Source organism: Diadema antillarum, unplaced genomic scaffold (genome assembly GCF_040938485.1).
Source record: "Diadema antillarum isolate AM-2024a unplaced genomic scaffold, OU_Dant_1.0 seq00000299_RagTag, whole genome shotgun sequence".
NCBI lineage: Eukaryota > Metazoa > Echinodermata > Echinoidea > Diadematoida > Diadematidae > Diadema > Diadema antillarum.
The window spans coordinates 33,783-55,196 of NW_027271322.1; the positions used below are offsets into that span (position 1 = coordinate 33,783).

General features: G+C 37.7%; 1 protein-coding gene across 1 annotated transcript; it reads left to right on the plus strand.

The window, feature by feature from the left end:
- Positions 1 to 1,412: 1,412 nt before the first annotated feature.
- LOC139730246 (proteasome subunit alpha type-4-like) lies at positions 1,413 to 11,731 on the plus strand. Its single transcript, XM_071641131.1, has 9 exons — positions 1,413 to 1,416; positions 2,538 to 2,578; positions 3,432 to 3,474; positions 3,767 to 3,929; positions 4,405 to 4,482; positions 5,922 to 6,010; positions 6,650 to 6,780; positions 7,989 to 8,112; positions 10,047 to 11,731. Exons 1-9 carry the CDS (start codon positions 1,413 to 1,415, stop codon positions 10,187 to 10,189), a joined length of 816 nt encoding a protein of 271 aa, XP_071497232.1. The 3' UTR covers positions 10,190 to 11,731.
- Positions 11,732 to 21,414: the final 9,683 nt, after the last annotated feature.

Here is a 21,414-nt window from a genome sequence, read left to right on the forward strand (position 1 = left end):
CACCCACAACAACAACAAACCCAACAAGACAAACCGAGGTGATACTTACAGGAGTAATAGTAGTGTATGATAATTGCATATAATTCAAGTTTATTTTGTTGGGAACTTGAACAGAATACCGGTCATACAAACAAACAGAGCATGCAGTGAAAGCTGCAATAAATCGGAGAAAAGTAGATAGAACACATTTATAGCAACATATTGACAAATTGCCTTCATCGACTTAAATAAACACTGATTACTTAGTATTCAGTATTTGAGTAATAGCCATGTTAAAAAAAAAAAAATCATGGGCATATAATTATGTTCCGGTCCAACATGCCATGGCCCTATATGTAACCACACTCAGAACTGGGGTCTGTTTCATAAAGATTGATCGTAAGATTGATAAGATCTTACGGTTGATGCAATTCAAAAAATTTACGCTCAATCTGCTGTCAAATCTGTGCTTTAAATCAAGTATTTAAAGTATCTTTATGAAACAGACTTACGATCATTATTGATCTTACGCTCGATTGGCTTAGTTACGCTCAATAAATCGAGAGTAAGATTAAACGTAACTTTATGTATATGTAAAACGGGCCTCAGGCCTTGGAGATCACCTCCCCGCTCCACACTGAATGATCGTCGATCAAGGATCCTGAGGGCAACACACTTACAGTGCTCATGAGCCCTCTGCGTTCGTTTTTGGAAATCCATCGTTGCTCAGCGAAAAAGTGTGCCGTCTCACGACTGAACTTCCAGCAAAATGGTATGTTTTAGACTAAAATTCTCCTCAGAAATTATTTTTCATTTTTACCATTAACATTTTGAATGCATTGTATTATATACTTGTCAGGCTTTTCAAAGAATAACCCAGTACTAGGTACCGCATAAATGAGGTAGGCCTACCGCATAAATGAGTTCATGTTCGTATGCGGGATTGTGAGTCATTAGTCCCACACATTCATTTATTTTGTATTTTGCGCGATGTAGCAAGTGTACTGATCTAGGCCTACTAAAGTTTTATATTCAAAGCGAAGCGTTTCATGTTATTATTGTTAGACAGCTACAGTGCACTCTGTGCAGGAGTACTGATTTGGACGATATTGAATGAAAGAGACGTTGTTGTTACTTCTGTTTCTGTTCCGGTTCCGTCGGTATAAAAGTTTGACTATCCTGGGTTTAGCCAAAATGGCTACTCAGAATTAACTGAAAGAAGTGTCACAAAAGTTAGAATTCTAATTTCTACTCCACCAACGTTAAACTTCTAACTAGATCCTAGTAATTCTTAAATTAGGCCTAATTCAAGTATGGTCGTTTATGTGCAGGGCAGGAAAGGTGTTTCACATTTGAAGTCTCTGTTTGAAGACTGTATATTTGGATGTAAATTAGACGTGACTGTTTCCTCATCAAGTACCGTAGACGTAGTTATGGGTAAACTCGGCCTAGCGGGTAAAGTCAGTCCCCAGCGCGCGCATTCTTACAAGTAGTTGTACTGTGTGCGCTGGGGGCCGACTTTACCCGCTCGCTAGGCCGAGTTTACCGATAACTATGGTATGTTCCAGTCCACTGCTGTCCTGTGGAAGAATGAGTAGACTACTTGTGTATGGTTGGGGCACCACCTATCGACAGGGCACCTTCCCATCGACACCCTGCGTATCATGGCTGTTTGCGTATAGAACAAAAAAGTACGCGCGGGATTAAGTGTCATTAGCTATAAAAACAATAAAAACGAAGAAACGAAAATCAAACTCAAACAAACCAAGCTAAAAATTACACATCCGATCAGTAACGACGCATGGCTGTGAAATTCACGTGTATTACCTATGGCCTGTGAAATTCACGTGTATACCTATGCTGTGAAATTCACGTGTATACCTATGGAGGAGAGGGGGTGTCGATCGCAAGGTTCCCTTTTTAGCTGCGCGAAGAAAACGGAACGCACGCACTAAAATTGCGCTATTTTAAAACGGAGATTCATAATCAACGAGACGGTCACGACATTCAAAACTGCAGTATTTATGGCATATTTGAGGTAAGAATTAGGCGGATTTGTATTATATTTTTAGAATAAACAAGCTACAGATCCTTAGGGTGTCGATACGTGGTACCCCCAACCCTACATCTTTCTTGGTCAGTGTTCTTTGGATTCTTCTGCTGTTCCCTCTGGTTGTTCTCCCCCCTCTGTCATTAACTCTAATGTAGGCGTTGGGATCATTTCCCACTTCCCCATTCATGATTTGGAACAGTAGTTAAAGTCTCGAAATTCTCCTCCTGTTCTCTAGGGTGTCCCATTCCAGATCCTTTAGCATTTGGGAACACTGCTCTGTTGTTTGTAGTCATTCATACAGAATCTAGCTGCCTTACGTTGAACGGATTCTATGAGAAGAATATCCCCTTTGTGATACGGATCCCATGATGAGCTACTGGCGTACTCTAAGATGGGTCTAAGTAATGTTGTGTAGGCAGTGGCTTTGATGGACTTGGTTCAGAACCATAGGTTCCTCCTCATGAAACCAAGAACCTTGTTGGCTTTGGCGGTGATCTTTTTGTAGTGGGTGTCCCCTCTCAGTTTGTTGTCAATTTCTACCCCAAGGTATGGATGCGCGCTAACTTCTTGGAGAGGTTGCCCACAGAAGGTGTAATTCCTGTTTGGTGGATTCTGCTTGTTTAATGTGTCAGAAAAAGATAGACGGCTCTAATTGTTTGAATATTCAGCAATCCAGGGGGTTTAGGGGCTATGCACTCACATGACCATGAAGTGATGGTTGTTCACTCTGCCAAACTTGCTTTTTACTAGATCAGTAGATGCAAGTCCATTGCTGAATTGGCTTGTGTTTGATTTCAAACACAAATATCAAACACAACATTGTGATTGTGTTTGATTCTTATCAAATGCAAAGTCGCGGGGGATAAAATTTACTTGGGTTTGATGTGAAGTTGGCGTGTAATCACAAGTCAAGTTTCTAGCAACAGGGCCCAGTGCAGAAGCATTACTTCAAGCCAGAATACCCTGACAGTTCATCACATTTGCTGGCTAATTTCAGCAGAATGTGTGCCTCAGCCAGGCACACACACGTTGGTACAGTGTAATGCATATGCTGAGTAGCGTGTTCATACTGATTCATAACTCTTTATGTGTGCATTATATTTCTTATGAAAATTCTTTTCTTAAACAACTTGGTACTCGATGCAAATGTTGGGATGATAATTTGTTACCATACATGTAGATGTTGTTACATTGTACCTATAGTATACATTTTGTGATTTAGACAAAAAACAACATTATTTTTTGTCGCTTTTGTATGTTTGTTGAGCAGATAATATTTCAACAGTGTGAGAATGCATAATGCTGGGACAAATACTGGGAGGCAGGTTGTGTTAAAGTTACTTACACTACTATTTGGCATCACTCTAACAAGTTCCTTGCTCTTATTTTCCTACGGTAGTCTCGGCGCTATGATTCGAAAACCACCATCTTCTCACCTGAAGGTAAATATATTACCATACATTTCTTTCTAAGGGTTTCTCTCTCTCTCCCTTTTTGTGTATTTCTTTGTTTCTTGCTGTATTTTAATATGAGCATTGTTTGAAATATCAAGAATGCAGTATATTACTCTATGATATCCTTACACTTTTCACAGAGCAATTACATAGAGTCATTTTTTTTAAACATGTAATTTACAATGTCAAAAAGTTTTTAAACACATGTGTACCACCACTATCAAGAACTGTACACATCTCCAGATGACTGTATTCTGTATTTTCTTCCCATAATATTCAGGACGTCTATATCAGGTGGAGTATGCTATGGAAGCCATAGGTCACGCTGGCACATCTCTAGGCATCCTAGCATCAGATGGGGTTCTTCTTGCAGCCGAGAGGAGGAATACACACAAATTGCTGGATGATGTGGTCTTTTCAGACAAAATCTACAAACTGAACAGGTACGGACGTTTCAGTGTCAGAATTGTCATGCTTGTTTGTTATATTTACCTTTTTCTGAGGAAATCGGTTAGCTACAGTAACAGTGCAGCTGGTGCATACTATAAAACATGACATATTCGCGGCATGAAAGTTTCGCGAATTGGAGCCGACAGCCTGTTTCGTGGCATGAAATTTTCGCGAATTGCTACTGGCATTCAATGCATGTGGTGTAGACAAAAGCTTTCGCGTGCATTTTAATTTCGCGAATTTTGGTGCTCGCGAAATTCGCGAAATTAAAATGCACGCGAAAATTCCTCGTTTTACAGTATATAATGTACTGTATACTGTAAAGGTCGTTGATGTCATTAGTTTCTGGGAATTGTATAAAAATGATGGAGGATTTGCTTTCATAGCATTATAGAGGGAGCTGAATAGTTAGAGCTTTTTGTCATAGTATAATTTGCCAGCTTAATTTGCTTATTATCTTGTTCACAGTGATATGGCATGCAGTGTCTCTGGAATCACATCAGATGCAAATGTTCTAACCAGTGAGCTCAGACTTGCAGGTCAAAGGTGAGTTTTCATTTACGTATCATTTTTCCTTATATTCTCAATGAAAAGTGTTTAAGATGTCTTTCTCTTCTATACCGGCTGTTCAAAAAAAAGCGGAACGGTGGATTTTCAGTACCTTACGATCTAAAAGTGATATTTTTTTGACATCATTCATTAGAAAGAGCATCTTCCGCAGAAGACAATGATATCAAAATCATTAAATTTGGTTCAGAACCTTTTGTTCTACGCCCAATTCTGTAAATGCAGTCATTTTCAAATTTTGCTGGATTTTTTTGACGTGTGAGCGAAGAATTTGGGTGCAACGCGCGTTCCATAAGGTGTATTGTGTAAGCCTGTTGATCCATGTCAACAAAAGATACAGCTTTCACATTAGGCACGCACACACACGCACAGACACACACACACTGTTTTTTTCCTGGCCTGCGCCCAATGTGAAAGCTGTATCTTTTGTTCACATGGATCAATAGGCTTACATAATACACTGTATGGAACGACTGTCACACCCGAATTCGTCGCTCATACGTCACAAAAATCCAGCAAAATTTGAAAACGACTGCATTTACAGAATTGGGCGTAGAATAAAAAGTTGTGAATCAAATTTAATGATTTTGGTATCATTGTCTTCTGCGGAAGATGCTCTTTCTAATGATGTCAAAAAATATATCACTTTTAGAATGCAAGGTACTGAAAATCCACCGTTCCACTTTTTTGGGGACACGCTGTACATATATACTCATTTTTCCTATAATGGAGGATCTCTGTGTGATTGTAATTATTCATTACTGGGAGCCTCAAGTTGTGCGAATTGAAAGTTTGATGCATAAATCTGGATTGATTTATAAGGCAAATATGGAAATTATAGTGTACTAATCTATATGATATGAAACAATATTTGAAGAATGAATTTGAAAATAGGAAATTGTATTGCCTGTACAAAATGAGTGATGAGATGTACATGTATGTCCCTTTTAAGTCATCCCAGTATGATGTTAGAGAATGCCATTGGGTTTTCCACCAGGTATTATCCACTCCCCCCCCCCCCCCCCTTGCACCTACATATATGTATATATATATTTTTTTTTTTTTTTTTTTCATTTCCCCAATGTAGAATTTGATTTAGCATTGATATTTATGGTTATTTGTAGAGAGCATGGTGTTCCCTTCTGTATGCAAATGACAAGTTCAGATTACAGTTTACTTCATTGCCTGTGTGCAAGTCAGTGGAGAACTTAACCTGTTAAGGACGAGTCCCGAGTATACTCGGGCAGGTGTCTATGGGAAATACGTGTTGTAGCAAAATCAGCCCATCCTCAATGGGTTAAAATAAGGGTGCTACATTCTATATACATGTATAAAGAGATCAATGCAGTTTTAAGATTATATTTCACACACGTTTTGGGAGACAAAGTAAATGTGAAGTTTTTCTTTTTCTTCATCAGGTATTTCCTCCAGTACCAGGAGAACATTCCAAATGAACAGCTCGTGAGCTCATTGTGTGATATAAAACAGTTCTACACACAAGCAGGAGGTAAGAGAACAAAACAAAAACTGGCTGCCTGGCCCACAGAAAAACTGCAAACTTAACTGTAGTTTAACTGCAGTTATTGGCTGTGAATGATAAAGATTTGATTTATATTGATGAGTTAATTACACCAAAAAAAAGCTGATGATATAAATCATGAATACAACAACATCAACAACAACATATATTGAATTTGTATTAATGAAAGTCTCAAAATGTACTTTGATTTGATGACAGCTACACAGATTTATGCCATATACATTTTTAGGTTGCAACCTTTTTTACGCTTGGATGTGTGTATTCATATATTATTGTATGTGTACAATTTTTCATCAACCAGCTTATTCCTCCATGAATCAAATTGAATTCTATCCTTTTTTTTTTTAATGATTTGTTGTTAATTTATGGAGCTATCAAGAAATATACCATCATTGTCATTTTTATACATGCATATCACATCAATGAAACATTACCATAGTAACATTCTTAAAATGATTTGCTGGATCGAGTATTATGCTTTTTGTCAAATTAGGCTGCGTGGATGATGTATATATTTGAGACTAGTCCTTCAAACACCAATTGGTAGATGAGGGCCGAGAATATTACAGAGTTTCTCTCAACTTTCCACCTACTTGTCATTGCCAGGTAAGAGGCCTTTTGGTGTATCGATTCTCTACATGGGCTGGGACAAACACTATGGCTTTCAGCTCTACCAGAGTGACCCCAGCGGAAACTATGGTGGCTGGAAGGCAACATGCATAGGCAACAACAGTGCTGTAAGTATGATGGCTTGAAGGTATTGAGCTCTTGAGGAATATTTATGTATACATTAAAAAAGCAGATGTACTTATGAGAGATTGAATTCATTTCATAAGCTCTGATGTTCAAACGTTCTTGTATGTTGGTGATAGATTTTCTTTGCAGTCATCTCAGACAAGACCTTAGCTCCTCCTTAACATCCCTATCTTGCTCATAATTCTAGGTGAAAATATGCTGTTTGGAAGTCACAAGCTAATATGTTTCAGGCCAAGATGAGCCAGTGTGCTGGAAAATTACTGCCTTGGTAATCCAAGGTACTGGTTTATTTGTTTGTTTGTGTGTGTGTGTGTGTTTTTTTCTTAATAGACAGGCTTTGCATATCTACAAGACATTGTGCATACCATTCCCTCATAGCATGATTTTTATCCCCAGTAATGTTGTCCCTGTTTACCATTCTACGATGACTTTAATTAGTTGCTGAACTTCATTCATTTTCACACGGTATACAGTATATCCCCCCCCCAAAAAAAAAAATAAATAAATAAATAAATAAAAATAAATAAATAAATATAAAAAAATAAATAAATACAATTGCAATTTTGCAGTGATAACTTCCAATATGATCAACCTGTCTAAATGTTACTTTAGGGTCTTAAAATATAACATCTTAGCTTCATTTTGCAGAAAACCCCATTCAATTTGGTTAATTGGTCACAGAGAAATGTAGATCATTGTAAAGCATGTCATGGGTCTGATTCTTCCAAGTTTAGCACTTGGATGCTCTTGGAACTGCGTATAATGTGTGAACACAATGGACAGAACTTGGAGGGAAGGGATTCCTGACATGCTCTACAAAATTCCTCATTTGTCTTTGACCACTGAAGCAAATCAGATGGGGTTTTCTGTAAAATGTGGGCAATAAGTTAACAGTTTCATAAATTGAAATTGTATTTGGGTTGATTCACTATTTTTAAAGTTATCATTTTGGAGGTTCCTGTTGTATTTTTTTTTTTCAGACATAAGGTATTCTTCCAAAGTTGTAATTGCCGTGAACACTGCATCCAGTTGACGCAAATTCTTCATGGAGCACAACTGAAGTATCCGATGCCACTCCTGTGAATCTGATTACATAAGAGGCTGTTGTGTAATGATGTCTATATGAGGGCATAAATTTTGCTATGCCATCATTGTGGACATGGTCTCCATCATGATTTGTCTTTCTCAGGCTGCTATATCAATGCTGAAGCAGGAGTACAAGGAGGGAGACACCAACCTCTCTGCAGCCTTAGCACTAGCCATCAAGGTTCTCAGCAAAACGCTGGACATGACCAAGCTAACACCTGAGAAAAGTGAGTTAACATGACCATACATCTGTTTTTCAAAGACTTATTTGAAGAGAATTGTCATGGAAACAAGGTTATTGGTATACAGCTACAAAGGAAGTTTTTTGTGTTTTTTTTAATCTTTTTTCTTTTTATGGGGGAGGGGTGTTATTTTATATAAGGGTTTATCTGTGGCCTATAAAGCATGTGAAGAATCCATTATATTGCATGGACATATTCATTATGTGCATTTATGTTATTTCTGTGGATGTATTTGAATTGAATAGAAATATTCACTTTGTCTGAACCACTTCAATTACTGTATCCACCATATATTTACAATGTAGCGAGTCTGATTATTATTACAGTTGAACCTCTCTTATCCGGCCTCCCTTTATCCGGATCTCTCTATTATACGGACGCAATCTCGCCGTGATTTTTTTTTTGAACAATTACGGGAGGAAAGGGGGATTCCCAACTCCTTGAGAACTCCTACACAAACACACATGAATAACATATACTTGATACATTTCTTAATAGTTATTTAGGTAAATAATCCCAAGAATTTATAAAAGAAAATGATTTCATTCTTGCAAACACGAACCTCTATTTTGGGGTCTGTTACTGAGTGTAACAATGAAAATGTTGCAGTATACACATTACTACATGTGGTACTACAATGGGCTACTGTACATGTGTATGTATATTATGTACATGTATAAAGCATTGAGTCTCCCGTATCCGGCCAAATCCCTTATCCAGATGAGCCTCGGTCCCGACTTGTCCGGATACGAGAGGTTCAACTGTATTTTTTTTGTGTGTGTGAATCAGGACTTCCTGAATATGTCATGAGTGGTTAAATTCGCAGTTGTGAAGCAGTGTAATGAACTGAGAAATTTGTGTGTGCACATCAAATTCATGTCGAGATCAGAGTTTATAATTTCATGCATTATTTTGCGAATAGCACCCGATTCACAAAAATAAAAACCTCACTCTCAAATGGCATAGGCAGGTGGAGTCAGTGATTCATTTCATTTCACAGTAAGCCCATTTCTTGTCATGACCCGCAACATTATATTCAGATAAAGACTGGAAGTCTTCTGAAACTCGATCGATGATTACATCTTGTCTATCATTTCTGAACTATAAGATAACTCTGTAGTGTGCTCAGTTGAAGGGGTTCGTAATTTGTTTTTTAAAAGTGGTCTGATTTGTGAATACGACAGTTGTGGATAAATTGTATCCAAATTTTAATTGTGGAATCATTCCAACATTGCCAGTGTCATTCACTGTCTCACATACACTCACAAACACATTCACACAGCTCTTATGAATTTTACCATTGCATTTGGCATCACAGCTGAATTATTCTATTATCTCCAGCTTTTTGGTGCACCCACAACATAGACAACACACACAGCAACTGCCAAGATTGTATTGCTTGCCAGATCACTAGTAAAAATCAATCACACCATCCTTATTATCTGGCCTGCTTGAAGTGAGACTAAATATTCCCTTAACTTGTAGAAAAACCAGTTGGGGCAAGCCATTGATTATGAATTGCTAAAAGGGGAAAGAAATTTAAATTTACATGTGGATTGAGAAAAGGATGCAGCAATATTACTGGTACTAAACGCATCAGTGAAGTTTGAGGAAAATCTGACAATCGTTGAAAAGTTACAAATATTTAAAGTTTCAGTGCAGCCATCACTGGATGAGAAGACTACTGCAGTTCATGACACCCTGTCTGAATGATATAAAGAAAATAGAAAATATGAAGAGAACTCCTTAAAACTTCATTTTTAATGAAAAGTTAACCAGTTTACCATCCAAGAGTAGCCTTGTTCTTCACTCCATGGATGTATGCATTTAGACAAAAAGACAACCATGATTTTAACCTGTACTGCTATTTACGACCCAGGAGTAATCTTGTTTCTCTTTCCCCCCATGAATTTGTGCAGTCGAGATCGCCACACTGACAAGGGAAGACGGCAAGACCAACATCCGCATCCTTCCCGTGGAGGAGTTGAAAAAACTTATCAAGGAGCACGAGGAGCGAGAGGCCAAGGCAGAGGCAGAAAAGAAGAAGGAGAAAGAGAAATAGTGAAGTGGGCAATTCATTCATAATGCATCTAGTCTGTATCTGTCTCCTAGAAACAATGATGTAAAACTTGTCTGTACAGAGTATTTTGTTTCTCTCTTTTTTTGTATCCATTGTCAGTTGCTAGCTTAAAGACAGCAGAAATAGAAGGAAAAGAAAGGAAGGTAGCGAGATTTAGACATGACTCAGTTTGAAGTGCAACCTTGGTGTCTCTGACTGTATACAGTTGTAAGATAGGTTGCTTTAACCAAGGCGTGATTTATTGCTGTTGGAGGTGTGACAAAAACACAAACCCATGGTTATTCATCCAAATCCTGTGACATTTAAGCATATGATGACTCCAAAAACTTCTCAGGTATTTACCAACAACCTTTCTCAAAGAATTTCAATTCAATATCACAAGTCCAGCTTTCACATGTTTGCCGTACTGGTATCATATTCTTGTTGGAGCTCCTGATAGTGTAATTTACTTTCGATGCGACAGGATAATTTTGCTGCCGTTAATGAGGTCATTATATGAGTATTACCTGTATTCTTTTATTTCCATCGTAAAATCAACTAAACATCAGAAATATTTTGGAAATATCTCATTAAAAGTCAGTAACATATATATAAGTTTTTTGTCAACAAGCTCATTTGCAATCAATTCCTATGATAACCACCAATCAAGACAACACAAAGTTAAAAAGATGAATGAATAAGCAAATCATGCACACATAGATATTTGCTGGCAAATTGGTTATCACCACTATCAAGTAAACATGTAACCTCAATACATTTTATTGTTGATATGCATATTCATTAACAAAAAAATTCAATACTGTACACATTTTACAAACAGGTTGAAAAAAACAGGTAATCATTAGAACCATCATGACCAGATCTTCCGACTACAATCTAGCACATGAATAAAGTTATAGGCACATACTGGGGCACTTTAAAAAAAAAAAATTTCCAACTTGTCCAAATAGGCATTGGGCAAGGACCCCTTGCATTGAACAGACAAATGGGGTTCTAGCACCCTGCATAGCATAATTCTTATTTGTGTAATGAATGGAAAGTAAATTGGGATGTCTGTATGCAAAGAATGAGCACAGATGTGTGGTAATTCAGCTTTGTGAACAATGAGCATTATGGTTGAGAATCACAATCTATACTCTTCTTACACCAGAGATCGTTTTAGTATCATTTTTAGAGTACATGTACAGGGTGTACAAGCCAATGTCATCCACAACACCCTCATGTTGTGTTAGTGATGAACTACAGTCACGAGTCTGTTCACTCCTTGTTCCCCCGAGTTGAGAAAATATGAAACAAATATACACAATATGAAAGCTATGTTCAGTTTTCCAGGAATTACACATTTCTGCAATTTGATTCTTTTATACAGTGTACTGGCACAGAGCAGTGTGTATCCACCTCATTTTAGCTGAGGTCACATGTTGAACTGTGCATAAACTTGGCCTAGAATTTATAACTTGTATCTTTGCAAAAGCAATTGACTGTACATTGTATCCTTGACACATGTATAATAAATTCTCAACATTCATGTCAAATGAAACCTTGTAACAGCTGTGTTTGGTATACAAGCATATGATTGCACTACAATTGTATTTTTAATTTGTGCATGTTATTTCACATACAATAAGAGCAGTGGACCCGAAGTGATGAATGGAATAGCATAACGTATAATGGTAAAGTTGTGACCATTTGATATTAATGGGAGAGAGAATCATCCTGCCATCCATACAGGTGTAGTGAGCTTCCATCAAACAGCATAACATCGCTTGGGCGATAAGACCTCGAATCTAGAAAATGTCCAATGTTCAGGGGAGCCAAAAAACATGGCGCCCAAAGCACTGTGTCGAATGGGATAGCCTTTCCTTTGGCATGCCGTGGTGGCTTCATTTTTGGAGTAAGACAGTTGGGATTTGGACAGGACATCACTTAACCCATTATTCGACCAATAATCCAAAAAAGTCATTTTCATCAAAATTGCAGATACAAGGTCTGATCATCCCAGCGACGATAAATGTGCATACGTGTATTACCACACATTACATGTTGTTATGCATTGCTACTGCACAGTAAGTACATGTACATGTATAACCTCTCTGCCTCAAGTGTGATGAGGTGCAATAAGTGCCACACATTTGTGTGTGTGTGTGTGTGTGTGTGTGTGTGTGTGTGTGATATGTAAAAGATGTGTACCTGGTTGTGAAGTCTCCATGTGTGCATGAGGGAGTCATGAATTTTGCCTATTTTTTTTTTTTAATATCTCACTGTAACAGGCAAAGCAATGGAGGGAAATTATGACTGTTTTACTGGTAAAATCTTCTCATAGCAGTGAAACCTTGTGTTTTCCAAAATTAGGTTTTTGGTTTTTTATGCCTCCGCCACGAAGTGGTGCCGGAGGCATTATGTTTTCGGGTTGTCCGTCCGTCCGTACGTCCGTCCGCTTTCGTTTACGCGATAACTTGAGTAATATTGACTTGAATTTTACCAAACTTGGTCCAAGTATGTAGTATGATGGGGCAATTAGTTGATTAGATTTTGGGTGAAATCCGCCAAAGGTCAAAGGTCAAAGGTCAAGGTCAAATCATGAAATTGTATCCGTTTACGCGATAACTCAAGACTGGATTGGGCAAATTTCACCAAACTTTGTCGGAGGATGATGTATGATGGGACAATTACTTGATTAGTTTTTTAGTGAAATCGGACTGAGGTCAAAGGTCAAAGATCAAGGTCAAATCCTGAAATTTATCTGTTTACGTGATAACTCAAAACTGGATGAAGCAGCTTTCACCAAACTTGGTCCAAAGATGATGTATGATGGGACAATTAGTTGAGTAGATTTTAGTGACATTGGCAAGAGGTCAAAGGTCAAAAGGTCAAGGTCAAATGCTAAAAATGTTGCTATTTCCCCAATATCTATGCAATGCCCCAAGGTATTTTCTTGAAACTTGGTGTAGATATGTACTACTGCATAAAGATTCTCCAGAGAGTTTCATGTCATAAGGTCAAAGGTCAAAAGGTCAAAGGTTAGGTGAAAATGTAGTATCACTTTTCTCACAAATGGTTCAATGTACATCTTCATGGAACTTGGTACATACGCATGTACTGAACGGCAGAGATTATCTAGTGAATTTAGGGGTCATAGGTCAATAGTCATGGGGTCAAAGGTCAAGGTCAACTCCTCAATATTTTACTATTTCCCTCATACACTAGTATATGAAATGCTTGCATTATTAGTTTTCAAACTTAATATATATTGCCTAATGGAGATTCTCCAGGAAATTTCCAGCCAGAATGTCAAAGGTCAAAGGTTAAGGGTCAAAGGCCAGGTTTCAATGCCCCCCCCCCCCCAAAAAAAAAAAAAAAAAAAAATCTATTTCGAACTGTAATTGCACTCTTTCTTCATACCTTGGAAATTACTCAATGCATAAACTTATAAAAGGGTCCGTCAGAATTCAAGTAAAAATTCTCAAATCCCCAAATATGTGTACCCTTCACTCTTCGACAATTATAGCAAACCCAGTTCAAGGAAAGTGAACATTCGAGTCATTTCTGACAAACCTGTCATATCAATATTTTGCCAGTTATGTGAAACTGTCATGGATCACACATTGTGAAGACATTGTACTATATGCCTATTGGGAGAATCATGCATTATGGCGGAGGCATCAGTCGCCATAGCGACATTTCTAGTTTTTAGTGAGTTGTGCCATGGAAATAGACATGCCTGTTAAAAAAAACCACACATTTTACTGAAATCCTCTCATATCCATGTTCATTATAACAGGGTTGGCCTGTGTACACACACACACAAAAAAAAAAAACACAAACAAACTACACTATATACTTAGTATATACTGTATCAGGGCTTGGCACAAACTTTTTCTGTGGTTGCCATTTCAGTCCACCAAAAATCTTTGAAGTTATCAAGAATCACACTGACCATCGAATCGAGTGATACTGGGTAGTAAAACAAAGACTGCAGAGGACTCCTCTTGGGCAAAGAAACCCATGCATGGTTGAGGACCCCCATGCACAATGATTTGCCATACAATACATACATGTGTAGTTGCTTTTTTCTTTTTCCTTTTACTGTATATCATTACTGTTGGGAAGCACAAGCTGCTGTTCTGCATGTTTTGAGAGCACAAATATTACTAAAATTGCACCTCTGTAAAGAAAAGATGTGATACAATGCTTCACTTTTGCGCCTCGCTTGCTCATCCCACCCCCCCCCCCCCCCCTCCCCACGACCTACATGTAGGCCCACGGTGTAGGACAGGGCTACATGTACATAAAACACACCACTTTCTCCGATGAATGATTGGTAGCCTGTGTAAATGCAGTCAAATATTATTAGTGTCACATTTTTCTTGACTGTTTACTTCACAGTAGATCTGAAGCCACCATGATACATGACGCACTAGTTTTTGTCACGCTCATCGACAGCACCACAGACTGCTGCTTGGAATAATAGCTGCCATCTGGTCCCCCTCACAGTGGTCACATGGAATGGACATCTGGTTGTTACCGGATATTTGGTAGATTTTGGCCACACCTGTATTGCTCACAAATGTCCAGACTGGACCTGCTGCAATTGGACAGAGCTCCAATATTTTCTTTGATCTGCATAATACTGCATCATTACTCTCCATCTTTCTCTGCACTGTGTCACCTCCCCTTGTCCTCCAATTTCAGAAGATAGTGTTTGACACGCCCATCAGGGCTTCTTCCAGACACCCACCTGTCATGTAAGGGAGAAGAAAAAAAAATTACAATGGAGTAGATCTACAGTAGGCCTATATCCATAACAAAAACAACAAAAAAGGGACAACCAAAAAGTCAAATAAATACTCCCAGAACAAACAAGCTGATGACAATGTCATCACTTGACTAAAAAGAGCATTGTTACACTTAGTATCAACACTTTGACTGTCACTGAAGTGCCAATGGTCATGTTCGGCTGAAGAGTTTCATGTTGCTCAGTGAGGACTCTTAGCTTTTACTGCAAAATTGAAAGTAACTGTTGGTTTGCGGCCCATCACCACATACAGGGGCGGATCCAGGAATTCCGTAAAGAGGGGGCGTGTTTACAAAATTAAAGAAGGGCGCACGCACCCCTCCCCCCATTTTTTTCTTTTTATTTCTTTTGTTTCAAGAAAAAATAAAGGAGAGGCGTGCGCCGGTTGCTGTCCTCCCTGGATCCGCCCCTGACATAGATTCTCTCTCGGATAGATTCTCTCTAGGAAGAGCATGATCATGCAAAACTGAACAAAGGATCATCATGAAAAGGATGACAATCATCTTGGAGAGAATTTATGTGGTGCAACAGCAACAAATAGGGTTTAAATTTAAACAAGAACAACAAAAACCAAAGAGCCTGAACTCTAACAAAGCATTTTATTCTATTGGAGAAATTCAACAATTGCTTAGATGTACGTGTAGACATTGATAGAATAATGGGTCTACATTTACTTTCATATCCTTGTATCTGTATGTTGTACTTTCATCTCATATTTTACATGCTCGTGTTGCATCAAAACCACAGCAATACGACGACAATGGCTTATTTCCATCTACTCACAGAAATTCGAACAAAATCTTTTATAGAGAAGCATTGATAATAGAGTGGCAGGCAGGGTGCCTTTTGCTGGCAGGGGCACTTTGCACTTTCATTAATCAATAAAACAGCTAATGAACATCATGTGTGCTTAGGGCCTAGTTCTACTTTAGAAAACAAGCAGGATCAGGAGTTCATTTACTCGCTACTCGCTAGTGTTTATATGGGAAGCGACACCCGACTGGGCGTTTTCATCAATGAATAAAATGGCCCCTGCCGCAAATAGGCACCCTGTACAAAGTCTGCTGCAAACGGGGTGTTTTACTCTACAGTTGGTTTAGATATCAAACTTCTTCCAAACAAGCTCTTACTTATATACAGTTTTTAATGGAGTCAACTCATGTAATTGTAAATTAAACTCGAGCGAGTTGCCTCTCTGGCCCTGCCCCTATTAAACCCTAGCATTCACCTTGTTCACCATTGCATTGAAATTGTCTTGCAGGAACCTCGGTTAATGTAACATTTACACCATCTATTAATCTTATTTTTTAAAAAGGTTATACTACTTTAAGCTCTCAGTGAATCGGGATGATCTCTTAAAGTGGCAGATTACGAAAATTCACTGTCGACTCGACTCGACTACTCGGACTAGCGACTATCTTGCAACAGAACCTATTCAGAGTATTCTCTAACACAAGAACCGACGAGTGGGACTGAGCAAAGCAATGTGCGGTGCTATCGAGTGAAAATACAGCTTACCATTGACACAACATTTGCCTAGCTTTAATCCTTTCTCCTTCCCTGAGAAAAGCTTGAATAATAAGCAGATATCCGTTAACCATGGTTACAGGAGCCTTCTAGTTCACACCACAAAGTATGAAAATGATGAAATACAGGCAAAAACGCAATGCTGCGCAATGATGCACAACCGGCGGCCGTTAGATTTGGGTATACCACAATTGAGGGGGAACGTATGTTAAGGTCTTAAAGTGTAACCCGGTCTTAAAGTGTAACTCGATGCCTAGGCTTCTGAAAATGTGTCAGAGCGATGCGTATGCAGCGGTCGAGCACACATTTCGTTTTAAATATGCCAATCTCCCATGGGAGAGAGGCTCAGTGCCAGTGGTCCTGTGGTGCAGACTCATTTACGACCAACAACGGTGTGTGCCTGCAAACTAGCGGTATATCATGATAAATAATACATTTGTCATCATCAAGCACGTTCATTTCAATTCAATTCAATTCAATTGAATTCACTTGTTCTTCAACATGATATAAATGAAATCTTTAAAGAATACAAACTACTTAAAGGCAAAGGACCTTACCTTGTCACCAACGAAATAACAAAATTCATGTCAAACTATTACAGATTAATAACACATACTGAAGAACGTAGGAGTTCACTAGAAAGCAATAGCTTGACATGTACTCCTCAGAGTATAACCTTTCTAAAGAAATAGATTAGAGGGCAACCGGAGAGAGGAAAAGAAAGGAAACAAACTTGTTTTTTTTTTTTACACAAAGAACTAAGGAATGAAAATAGTTACTATACAACGCAGCACACCACATCTCGAGACATACGAGCACGGACAATATTAGGACAAGATGCCTGTACTTCAGAATATAATAGGAAGGGGGATGCAGACATGAGCTACAATGTATAGGTTTGATACATTAAAAGAAAAAGAACAAAATGAAGAAAAAAGAGCAAAATCAACGATAAATAAACAATTACGATTTTTTCATAATGTATTTCTTATTTTTTTTGTAAGATTTATTAATTTTTCCTCAACATATTTTGCTATTATGAATCAAAATCATTTTCAGCGTTCAGCGAAATCTCAGAAAATATCAGATTACTAATTATGTACATGATTTAAAGGGAAAAAAGAATGAATGTGCACAATAATTCTATTATCAAAATATATTGCATTACCTAAATTAATGTGCAAATAATTACATAAGAAATTGTGGGGGTTTTTTTGTATACCTTCTTCAATAATAAGAACCAAATGATAGAGCTAGGCAAATAGTATAGTTAAGTTAGAAGCTTCATGTTATAGATTATGGCGGTATCCAGGCGTGTCCATGGTAGGGGGAGGTGGAATTTTCACATTTCCAGCATCTTCTTGAAAATGATAATTATGACATATACATCTCAACTAAACTTAAATTTGGGAGATAGCATCCCTGGGCAAAGGAATCCCACTTTGTTTGAAGGGGCACCAAATCCAAAGACCTCAACATACGGGATTGTTTGAACAAAATACACCCAAATCTTCTCCAGAACCAGAAGTAACAGAGCTGTTACAATGCTATATTAGAAGGTGAATGTATGAATGATTTCTTTTTATTTGCTATTAAATGTCAGATGGGGGGGGGGGGGGGAGGAGGACGGCGGCGTAATGTTCAAATTTTGTACATCTTATTGAAAAGATTTTTAATTTACATGGCAGGTAGCATCCCCAGAGTAATTCAACACCTAACACTGTATTGTTACATAAACAATGTAACGGTTTTGCTGGCTTGTAACTCTTTTTTTTTTTTTTTTTTGGTGGACTTTTATTTGCTCAATTTTTGCCTATAGCACATTCCTGACTGTTTTACATCCCAAGATGAGGAAGGTCCTCTGTGGTTTTTCACTTTGAAACCCCAGATGGTGGCCACTGATGCAGCGAAGGAAAGTGATTTCATCATTTGTATTGTCTTTCTTTTTTTCTGATCGGTGAGGTATCTACTGCTTGTATGGTAAAATCCACAATTTTATCTGGAAATGCAAACTTCATTCCCCATGCTGTCACTTTTCTTTTTATCATATCTCTGCTTTCTTTCTTGATGATTTCCTTATTTCTCATTTGCAAAGTTAGCCATTATTATTATTATCATTATCACTATTATTATTTTTATTATTATTATCATTATCACTATTATTATTTTTATTATTATTATCATTATCACTATTATTATTATTTTTATTATTATTATTATTTATAGTGCGCTTTTCCCACAAGGCCCAAAGCGCTTGTGGGTTATTAATGGTGAACAAATAAGTATGTTTTCGAAGGTGTTTGTTGATACATTTTTTTATTTCATTTCATTTCAATTTATTTTCATATTTCTCACATATATCACAATAAAGTATATAAATACGAAAATTATACAAAACATAATTTAGATGAGACTTCATCAGAATGTACAGAAGTTTGATTTGGTATAAACACGGGGTCTGTATGCATGCGAATTAAACTGTGGTCACAATGCGAAAAAATATGATGGGGCCTGCGTAAAAGCATTAGCTTGTACAGCCGTAGGTCCCGTGAGTAATCAGATTAGGGGAAGTTTAAAGTACGGATTTTTTTTAAGACTAACTATATCTGGGGAAACCGATTAAAACAAACAAAACAAAAATACAGAAAACAGAAAGGTCACATGTTGCAGCAGTGAACAACAACTGCAGAGATTCAAGGAGTGTGTTGCAGAGTATAGAAAATGGCGTAACTGTATGTCATAAATACATAAGTAGAAGGTGGACTAATGAGATTTGTCGTGAATGTAAACAATACCAAAAGCTCAGGAGTAACGTTCCAGCATGGGTCCTAAAACCAAGCATTCCGTGTGACCATAGTAACCGACAGCTGTCACGCGCGAGAATTTCGATAACCGAGTGGAACAATAGGTGCATGAACAGCGCAACAGGCAGACTGTTCAAAAATAGTGTTCATGGTTAGGATCCCGCCGGACTAAGGTGGGATAGACAAGGGGTAACATGTAAAGAGCAACAAGAACTATACACTATGCATGCCGTACAATGTAGCTGCTTAGAAGATATTGCTTCAGTTTTCGTTTGAATGAGGTTACTGTGGTACAACTTACAAGTTCCATAGGGAGTTCGTTCCAATATTTGGGGCCAGCGAACATAATGGGTTTTTTTTTGCGAAAATTGTTCGGGTACGTGGAAGGTGATATGCGTAACGTTGACGAGTTGGATAATCATGAACTGTATAATTTCTTGTAAACATTTGGGAAAATACGTCTGGTAATTGGCCAGTTGAAAATTGAAACATAAACAGGCCGACGTTGTAATAAAATAACTCGGGAATTTTCAAAATTTTATTACTAACAAAAAGTTCATTCGTGTGGGATAAATATCCAGTGTGGTTAACAATTCTAACAGTGCGTTTTTGTACAAGAAATAACGAATCGATAAGGTTTTTAGAAGCATTTCCCCACGCCAGAATCCCAATTATATTATACCAAACAGAAACAACAATAAATGATATGACAAGAACTGCTCACATCGGACCTGACGTGTAGGCCTACATTGGTATCTGCTCCACGTATAATGTGCGGTTTATTGCACATGATTGTTCTCGAAAACACCCCACAAAATATGCTGCATACAGAAATGATCACCCCTATTGTGATATTATTAATTAGTGTACAAACATTTTACAAGTCACTATGATAAGGAAAAGTTGCTTGGTATATCAAATACTATTGTAGAGGTTTTAACATCTACAAGTATCATATTGCTGCTTAAAGTCATACAAGACACTCGCGCATCACGCGTTAACAGCACACTGACACGAGACACTCACATATCAAGTTATACATAGATTAGCTACCAAACCAAATTGTGAAAATGGCAATTATCACTTCTTAAATTGAGGTTGCCAGTATGATGGTTTGCACACATACCTGTCATTCCACCCCCCCCCCCCTTTCAGTGCTATTTAATCCGTCATCTCATTCTGTCATCCACCCCTTCATCTATAACGCCTCTTAAGAAATAAACGCACTTCATATAATGATGGAATCTTCTAAGTAGGGAAGAAAATTATAATATTTCTTTATCTATGACACGTTGAAATATAGGCATGCAAAATAAATATACTTTTTCTATTCTAAAACCATAGCAAACATAAAAGTTCTGATATAAATGAGTTGGTAAGCTATAAAAATATAACGTGATTCTGCTGACAGTCGCTTATACACACTGCACAGTATACCAAATCCTTTCCGAGCAATACAATATTAAAATGTATCTTGACATGACGTGCATCATACATAAATAAGGTTGGTCACCCCAGAGTGACCATATGTACGTTATACAGTGTGCAATAATCTACTTTGATAGTTAAAGGGAACATTGCACACACGTATGTGATGGAGCCCATTTCACAGTCCCCTCCTGAGCATTGTTTGGGAGGGGAGGATCGCCACACTATTCTTTTGAATTACACATCGACAGTATTGCGTCATATGCCATCACTGATAATGCCCTTTTCGACAATGCAATGCATAGTATATGTTTCTAAATCTGCCCTCAAAGGCTGTAATGTGTAAGATTCCATTATGATTACTCAAAAGCTGAGAAAATATCTTTAGCGAATATTTATTAAGACACTGAGAACAAAAAGAGCAAAAACCCAGCCTATTACAAATTCCGAATTTGCTTGTGTCTAATGGTAACAGTGAACATTTATATGCAATATTTTGCACACTAATGCATCAAATAAAAAAAGGAATTATATGGATAAACAAATACTTGCTGATAAAAAGCTGAAATACCCGTGAAATCGTGAAATAAATGACTATAGAAATGGCAAGATTGAAACCTTGTCACACTCCCAGGTACAATGACTCTTCAAAA